The following is a 9,077-nucleotide window of genomic DNA, read 5'->3' on the forward strand; positions in this document are numbered from 1 at the left end:
AGCAGCTAAAACTCTAAAGTACTCCTGGCTTCTGGGCACAACTGTTTCGCTCATAGCTGAGCCAAAGTGAAAGAGCAGTCCTGTGGCCTGCCTGTTTCCTGCCCTCCCAGAAGCAGGGACAACGCCCCCACCCCCACCATAAGTCCTGGAATGAAATATGCCCATTTGGCAGTGCTGAGGGCCGATGTCCTGTGCAGACACTGCCCGAAGAGTCCTCCAGCCAGCTGATGACCCTGCAGACTGCCACTGTCAGCCAGCCACAATGACTGGGCCTGGATGGCAATGAATTCGGGCCTCATCTAACTCTGACCCCATACTTCCTCTTTGTTCATTCTCTCTTTCTCTGGGCTGTGAGAGGCATGAACTGGACTACATGTAATTCCATGCCATGGTGAAGCGCTAAAAAAGGCATGAAGCCTCTAGCTATGAGACCATTTGGCAATGCTGCCAATGAACAAAGGTATCTATGAAGTGCTGGAACCCCAGCCTCCCCTAACTGAGCAGGGTGAGCTAAACTGCACCCCCTCCCACTGGGCCTCAGTGTCCCGGGCTGCACAAAGGGGTGGATGGGTGACAGGGCCTCACCCGAGATTGTGGATGAGAATTAGCTCATAAAACCTGCCATAAATCTCCCTACAGCTATAAAATGCTATTAAAGTAATGACTATAGATTATGATCGGAATTGAAGGACAAACATATGCCCATTTTGGCCCTCCCAGAACCCACTTCTTGGCCCAGAGAGCCTGGGAGAACACGAGGCTGCCCTTGAGTTGAACAAGTTACAACTGCTTCCCCACGGAGAGGAGCCAGGCATGGTGACCCGCAAGGGGACTAAGTAATCATCCGTTTTTTTCCAGGCACTTCTTGGCTGGGATTTTAATCCTAAACCTCACAAGATGTTACATCCTCTAATTACCAATCTGAGTGCTTCTCTGCCTTCTCCACAACATTCCACTGGGTTTGGGGGAGGCTGTGGTGTCTTGTTATGCTACATCGATAAATGCATAGGAAAGAGGGAAGACTAGGCATTTTTCTAGATTATTTTGAAGAAGGAAAAAATGTAGCAGCCTTAAGGAAGCAAGTAATTGGGCAGAACTTACGCCTTATCTTGAGAGCACCTGATAATCACCTCATTCCACTTTACAAGCGTGAAGTCATCCTGAGGAGAAAATTATTCTGCAGGTAGGTTATGAACTATCCTTTTCTTTCAAAGTGAATCATAACAATATTGTTTCCAACATGTCAAATTAGGCTTTATCTCTTCACCATAATTCATAAAATAAAATAAACCACCCCTACAAGATAATTTAAAAAAAAAACCTTGATGTAGAAAATATTTTGACCAATACCATAAAGTAGAACTGGGTATAATATCTATGCCTCCCTTGAAAACCTTTTCTGTTCACAAAACTCTATTTCAAATGATAGCATGGTCATGGTACAAAAACATTTATTTAAATTAAATATTTTAGACAGATCAATATCTACAACCGTTCCAAAGCATGTGTAGTTCTTACTAAAAAAAAAAAAAGGGAGGGGGGAACAGTTTAGCTTAACGTCTGTGATAATGTTTTACAAGATTATTAATATACATTCTGGACTGCACCAGCCAATCATATTGTCAATGATTTACTATTTATTACCAAATGTATATACAGCAATAGCATAAAGATTAATTATATCTTATAAGTAATTTTACAGTAGGACTCCTTGGAAGAAAACAAAGGATCTCTCAACAATATAAAATATAAGCTGAAAATAGGAGAATATATAAAACACTTACATATTTCATACAGGCAATAATAATATGCTGCAATTAAAAGACAGACAACTGTCTTCTTGCTTGTTGCTAGTTATGTTCCTTCAAAGGAGTTTTGAGAAAAGGATGAAAATGTTTTTGGGGTGGGGTCAGGGCTCAGAAACATTTTGTGGATCACAGTGCGTTTCTGTTCTTTGGGAAGTAAGTATAGTGAAGGAAGTTGTTTTGAAGTGTTGGCTGAAGGTGTTACCAAGAACCAGCTGGCTGGTGAGGAGACCAAACTCCCACCACAGCCATAGGAATCATGCTTAGGATTTTTAAATTAGGGGATCTTTGAATTCATGGCCAATTCAGGGGTGGAGGAAGAACAGTGAAGAAGAGAAAAAGAAATCCAGGAAAGGAAGAAGGGGACTCAGAGACAGAGAGAAGGAAATTCCTTTTGCACCTGCAGAGGGGGAGAGTATGATGAAATTTCGCTCAAGAAATCAACATATCTAGATTGGAGGTAAGTGACATTGCTCTGTAGGTTCCCAGCTCTTTGGGTCATTAGGAACAGGGAGTTGACAAGAAGTTGCCAACATCAACAAGAGTATCTGATTTAGGCTGCACAGACATGCATTTAAGGGTGTGCATGAAAGTGTGTGTGTTGTACGTGTCCCACAAACACTATATATTCAGGCTGTGTATATTCTCTTGAAATGTGTGTGTAATAAAAAATAATTTATCTTTCAAAATATGTTTAAAAAACAATAGCTTGAATTCAATCCTATTTTCGGTGACGCAGGCAACCCTAGTGGTTAATTTTCCAAATCAAGATGGGTGTTGTTTCTCAAGTCGGAGGAGTCCTTTTGAAAGACTGTGATCATTTTGAAAGGCAGTGCAAGCAGAGAAAGCCACGTGTTCTTGGGCTATGCACACAGAATTATCACCAGGTTGGCCGTCAATGAACTTATTAAGTCAAACTTCGTTTTCCTTTTAATTAGCCTTGAAACAATCCTAGATCAGAAAACCTTGGAGCGGAAGCGGCCTTAGATATCAAGTCTGTGCCCCACTTCCTAGATTGGGGGCGGGGGTGGGGGGTGGGGTGAGGGGCTGGAAGGGGAAGAGAGACGAGTGGGAACTAACCCTCCCAGGAAGAACTGGGACTGGAGCGGGGGTCGCCTGGATCCCAGCTCAGGGATCTCCTCACCGGGAGGACCCATAGATCAGGACGGCTGTGCCCCATGTGGCTGTGTCAGAAGCTGGAGATGTATGAAAGCCGCTGGGATTTCACACATTTGTTTCCGTGACGGGGACCTGGAGATGGAAAGGAAAATCTACCGGGAAACCATCTTTCAGCAACTAACTTGCCTTATTCCCCGGGTGCAGTCAATGAGAACCCATTTGAAGGAATACCCTCAAAATGCAGGCTGCCGGGAGTGAAGGGGCGCTCAGATCCGCAGAACCCCGTTCTGCCCCGAGGACAGGTCAGACCTGCACACCCGGCGGCTGGAGGAAAGCTGCTAGCGCGGCGCCATCGGCTCTGCTCAGTGCGCGGGAAGGAGAGGGCTGCGGCGAGGCAGGGCTGGGCTGGCTGCCCCGGACTCTATGACACGCTGTAGCTGTTGTAGTACGTGGCCGTGGCATCAGCCAGTACGGAGATAAGGCTGGTCTCTGTGGGGCCTGTCGATGTCACCTGGGAGACCGGGGCATGCCCATTGAGAGCCACAGCCCCCGCAGCAGAGTCTGGGTGGCCAGGAGTGTTCAAGTACTGGTCGAACTCATTGCGATCCATGTCCCCCAGGAGTTCCACCTGGCTCAGCTGATCCAGGGCATCAAAACCGGGGTGCTCGGGAGGAGGGGAGAGCTGGCCCAGGTGGGCGTGGAGGTTGGAGTGGAGAGGGTGGTAGGTGGTAGGGGAGTAATAGGCAGGAGACGGGGGACAGGCGGGTACAGTGGACATCATAGAGACGCCTGGGGACTGGCCAAGGGCCAGGGAGCCCAGGGGGTGACCGCAGTGGAGGGGGTTGGGGGCGTACTCCGGTGAGTAAGGGGGCCCTGGCAGGTGGGGGATGCGGCGGGAGTGCGCATGCTCCTCCTGGCAGGGAGAGGAGAAGAAGGTCTGCTCCGGCTCCAGCACGTCCAGGGGCGACATTTCCGGGGGCGTGGGCAGCCCGTAGGGGTAGGTGTCCACGCTGCCCGGGGTGCCGCCGCCGCCAGCCGGCCCTTCGTGGTAGCAGCCCCGCAGGCTGGGCAGGGCGGAGCCCGCGGAGTACTCACCGCTGTCCTCCTTCTCTCCTAGCGCCCCCCGGCCGCCGCCCCGCTTCTCGGGCAGAGCGTTCTGGTCTCGGGAGAGGGAGCTCAGGAGGAAGCCTGCGTCCACGCGCTTGCAGAGGCGCTTGGCCTGCTTCTTCCTGCGAGGGCGGTACTTGTAGTTGGGGTAGTCCTGCATGTGCTGCAGGCGCAGCCGCTCCGCCTCGTCCACGTAGGGCCTCTTCTGGGACAGCGTCAGCGCCTTCCACGACTTTCCTGCTCACATAGGTCAGAGAAGGCCACTTTCAGCATCCGTGCGGCTTGGGGAGGCCGGTGACCTTGTCCCAGGCACTCGTGCCTCCCAGCATCCACACTGACACATGCCCTCAGCCTCCGGCCCTCATCCCACCCGCGGGTTCCCCCACTCCACAAAGGACACAGAAGACACCGCGCCCCTCGTACCCCCTTCCTAGCACCCTAGCACTGTGAGGCCAAGCCAATCTCTCCCGCTTGCATCCTACAAAACCACTCAAGTCAACAGCGGCCGCCAACACATCACCTCTCCTATAAATGTGCGCGATGTGGGATTCACGGTGAAGGGCCCACCAGACCCCGGGGTCAGACACAGGATAAAAATATATAACGACTACATTGACTTGGGCTCTTTTTTACCCTTCGTGGACCAAGTCCACAAATCATTTGTGCATTTTAATGAAAACTCTCTGCCTTTGCTGATTATTGCTGCCTCTCAGGAAATAATGCTATATTTATTTATGGCATAAATTTCACAGGTCTTCTTGTGAAGGAACTCAGGCTCAGTCAATCGTTTCACATATGTAAGTAAATTACAGGATCCCACTTAGGGTAACAGACCATTATCCCTCATATCTGAAGGTCAGTTATGACTCTGCCATATAAAGACAATGGCCAGAATGCTAGCATCTACCTGCAACATGCACATATACATGCATGCACAGGCACGTGCACCCCCCTGTATGCACACACACACACACAGTGCATGCACACACCTGTATGCACAGGCACACACACACACACGCACAGGCACACAGGTGTGCCAGCACACACTCATGTCAAGGCCTCCTGCCACCTACTTAGTACCCTTGCACTATGGCAGGGGGCAGCTGCTCAGTCTTTGATTCTCTTTGCAGAAGCAAATTCTTTAACTTCCCTGGGACTCTATTTTTCACACTATAAAATGTACTGTGATACTATCCAATGCAAAACTCTCTAAGAAGCATCCCATGCTTGTATCCCACAGATGCTAAAATGGTGGTTTCACTTGTATTTTCTATTCATCCTTATTCCCTTTTGTATCTTTTTGTAAATTGCTTTAGCACCTCTCTCATCTGTCTATATTCATTGCATATCCCTCTGGCTGCTGGTTTTCTGAAAGTCATTTCTGGACCCCTTAGATTGTTACCTCCTAGGGCGGACTTGGGATTCTGCAAATTTAAAAGTTCCCCACATGACTCTGATGTATCCTAAAGTTTGAGACCTACTGGTCCAGAGGGTAAGCATCCCCATCCCCAAGCCCTATAAGGAAAGGGGCCACATGTCCTGCCCCAAGCCCTCTGCACAGGGCCCAGTGCAGAGGTGTGTGTAACTGCTGCCTGGGTACCCGCACTGGCTGACTCTGGATGCCTGGCCCTCAAAGGCACTGGAGGATGACAATTGTTAAAAGCACTCTACCACTGGGATGAAAGTTTATAACTGTTGTGACAGAGTCATCAATTAATATAATTAGCTGTCACTTAAAAGGGCAACTTGAAAAGTGTGAGGAACTCTGGATTTGGGGTTGGTCAGCAGTTCACAGCCTGTGGCTGAGACTGCAAAGTTGTTGCAAGAGGCCCAAGATCCAGGCACACCCCACACCCTGTCTGTGGACTGACTATAAATTGGGACTCTAGTTTCTAAGTATACATGGATGTCATAGTATTAATCAAATATTCACTGTAAATACCACTAAATGTAAAACTGTCTTTATGTTCCTTCTCATTCATAGTATACTGAAAATGGGTGCTACTGGGTGACATTTTTAATGTTGAAGATGGGAAAACTTACAGTCAAAAGAGTTGGGACTCTTTCCTAGGTCAGAAAGGAAAGGGCTGGGCAAGATCATAGAGTAGAAGTAGATCATCCTGCCACCCCCTTATTAACAAGTGTAGAAAGTCTGCATTTTAAAAATATGTTGGTTCCTCTTGCCCAGGGCCAGGGGCTGTGTGGTTAAGCAGGAAGGAATCAGTGTCTTTCCTGCAAAATGAACTATAACCTCTGGAAGTCTAAATGCAAATTGCCAACAGGCATCAGCTCGCTAGAGGCATTTGTCAGGCAGGTCTTTCTGCCTGCCCTTTCCCTGGGAGCAGGCAGCCTGGGTGGCAGAAGGTTCCCCAGCCTGAGTTCCTCTCCCACCTCTGGCCTGGGCCGCAACAGAAACCTCACTCTGTTGTGGTCACAAGAGCTTCACTTCAGCAAGAGGCACAGTGCCTGGGCCCACTGAAAAAAATGTGGAGAGGTCCACAAAAAAAAGTGTTTTCATTTCTTTAGAAACCTGGAGAAAAAGGGGTGCCTGGGTGGCTCGATCGGTTAAGTGTCGGACCTCTGATTTCAGCTCAGGTCATGGTCTCATGGTTCCTGAGTTCGAGTTCATTATCAGTTCTGGAGGTCAAGCCCAGTATCTGGCTCTGCGCTGACAGTGGGGAACCTGCTTGGGACTCTCTCTGTCTCCCCCTTTCTCTGCCCCTCCCCACTCGCACTGTGTGTGTCTCTCTCTCTTAAAATAAATAAATAAACTTAAAAAAAGAAATCTGAAGAAACAAATGAACTTTTAGATAAATACTTTACTGTTGTGTGTATTAATATGTTTGTCTTTATGCCACCGGAGCATGAAATATAATTTTAAATATTTTTATGAAGAAAGCGGCTCATGGAGACACTGACCCACCAGTGTGTCCTAAACACATCTAGCCAGAGGGCTGGCCCATGGGTAGCAGGCTTTTTGAAACCAGCTGCTTTGAATGGACGCCTGGACTGCAGGAGGGACCCTCTCTGCGGACCAGCAGGTTTAGCCAGCAGGAACATGGGTGTCAGCCCTCACCGCCACAGTTCTGAGCTCTAGAGGGAAAAGGAAAAAAAGGCTCAGTTCTGGGCAGGGTGGGGTTGGGGAGGGTCAGGGCAGCCTACGGTGATCCCTACTGTCCCTTCTCTCAGGTCCTGGCGCCCACTGTGCCTATGAAATGCTTTGAAAGGTTTCCACCACTTAAAATGAATAAAAATAAATCGAAAGGCAAAAAGGTTAGGAGTAGAGCAGCAGAGCGGCGCTGAAAGTGCTCAGCTCCAGACGTGGGAGAGAAGAAGCCCTGACGAAACCCGACTGGAACTCCAGTTTTTCGGATGTGACCTAACATCCTTTCTCTGGGCTCCCCCGGTCTGGCGTGTCCCTGTCCCCAGTCCGACTGCCCCTGCTGGGACTGCGCAGCAGCCCTGGGAAATTGGCGGGCCCCGGGACAGACCTCGCTGGCGGCCCTGAGCATCCCAATCAAATTATCTACGCTCCGGCGATTGAGAAATACATGATCGAATCGAGTCTCTGCGTACTTTTCGCTCTTGGTTTAAAAATTAAGTTAAAGAAGGGCTGCGTTCCCACAAGCTCTCTCTTCACGAATATTCGTTAATAATAGTTACAACCACCTTCCGTGATTGTGCCAGTGGTAAAGTGAAGGGGATGGTGGGTTTCCCGCTTCGGCATTCCCAGCAAACACCGGTTCCACCCGGCCTCCTCTGCGTTTCGGTTCCAACCCGTCTGTGCGCGCGGGTCTCCGCTATTCCCTGGGACCCCAAATTCTGCTCCTGTTACCGCCAGTGGGCTTCCTGGCCCACCCTAGTGGGCCGCGCGGTTTCACTTTGGGCCTCGTCGAGGTGTCCCTGCTCTGAATCCCGGGCACTGAGCGCACACCCACGCTCGCACAGATGCCCAACCTCGCCCGCACAGACAGCGCCCGCGCTCCCCGCGCATACCCACTCGCGGGCTCCTACCCACGCTCCGCAAGCTCGAGGGCCCCCCGCCCTGCCCGCAGCCGCGAGCCCCGGGCCCGCCCCCGCCCGAGCCCCCAAGCCTGCCGACCTCCCGGGGCGCCCCGCCCGCCGGCTTGCTTACTCACCCAGCATCTTGCTGAGCTCGGCGTTATGCAGGTCCGGGTTCTGCACGGCCAGACGTTTCCTCTCGTCCTTGGCCCACACCATGAAGGCGTTCATGGGCCTCCGGATGCGGCTCTCCGAACCCTTGTCCCCCGGAGGGCGGGGGGCGGCCGGTGGAGACAGCCCATCCGACAGCTCGGCTTCCAGGGCCGGGCACTCGAGCCCCTCGGGCCACGGGTAAGCTCCCAACAGCGAGGCCATGGCCGCACGGGGGGTCCCCTCGTTTCGCCTCGCCGGGCAGGCGCTGACCTGGCCCTCGCACGGGTCGGGCGTCCAACTTGGCTGGCAGCCGCGGCCCGTCCCCTTATTTATCAGCTTCGGGCGGTCGCGTCCTCCAATGACTCTGGAAGGCGGCGCGGCCCCTCCCTCCGTCTCGGCGCGGGCCCACTCCCAGCGTCCAGGGCCACCGCGTCCCTGCTCCGACCTGCCAGGAGGGGGAGATGGGAGGGAGGGCCACTTCCCGGCGCCCTCCCCGGCCCGCCCCTCTGCCTCCAGAGTCCCTCCTGGGAATCCTTGCCTGGACGCCCCCAGGAACGCCTCTCGTCCCGCCCGCTCCGGGTGCAGGTGTGGCAGAGCCGGGAGGCTGGCGCCCCCCGCAGTCACCTCGCCCCGGACCGGGAGCCAGACTCCAGCCCCTTGTCCCGACTCTCGATGGCCTCCCGGAGCCAGGCTCCACCAACTCCTCTGGCGCCTGGAATCCCATGAAGAACCGAAGCCAAACAGGTTTCGCTGGTCAGGGCCAGGCGCGAGAGACATTGACCATGAATCCTCCCAGAGCAGCCCGTGAACTGTTCTTGAGAGAACATTTCTACTCTTTTTCTAAAACGACCCAGGCTTCACCAGCTTCGCCCCCAGCCAACTTTGGCGGCC

At 52.0% G+C, this 9,077-nt stretch overlaps 1 protein-coding gene across 2 annotated transcripts; it reads right to left on the reverse strand.

Annotated features, from left to right (window-relative positions):
* Positions 1-1,434: 1,434 nt before the first annotated feature.
* SOX7 (SRY-box transcription factor 7) lies at positions 1,435-8,670 on the reverse strand. 2 transcript variants are annotated; one of them, XR_007151856.1, is made up of 3 exons: positions 8,171-8,670; positions 3,156-4,268; positions 1,435-3,056 (listed from the first exon to the last, which is right to left on the reverse strand). XR_007151856.1 is itself a non-coding variant. In XM_047857532.1 (2 exons), the coding sequence occupies exons 1-2, from the start codon at positions 8,406-8,408 to the stop codon at positions 3,346-3,348; spliced, it is 1,161 nt and encodes a 386-aa protein (XP_047713488.1). In that variant the 5' UTR covers positions 8,409-8,670; the 3' UTR covers positions 1,435-3,345. The 2 variants fall into 2 exon arrangements, 1 of the variants encoding a protein (XP_047713488.1); XM_047857532.1 differs by having other exon boundaries at positions 1,435-4,268.
* Positions 8,671-9,077: the final 407 nt, after the last annotated feature.

Source organism: Prionailurus viverrinus, chromosome B1 (genome assembly GCF_022837055.1).
Source record: "Prionailurus viverrinus isolate Anna chromosome B1, UM_Priviv_1.0, whole genome shotgun sequence".
Taxonomy (NCBI): Eukaryota; Metazoa; Chordata; class Mammalia; order Carnivora; family Felidae; genus Prionailurus; species Prionailurus viverrinus.

Excerpts from the sequence above, each read along its gene's own strand:
- SOX7 (XM_047857532.1), bottom strand. The coding sequence starts at position 8,408 with ATGGCCTCGCTGTTGGGAGCTTACCCGTGGCCCGAGGGGCTCGAGTGC. Across the intron at positions 4,269-8,170 it reads CGAGCTCAGCAAGATGCTGG|GAAAGTCGTGGAAGGCGCTG; the intron begins GTGAGTAAGCAA and ends CTATGTGAGCAG.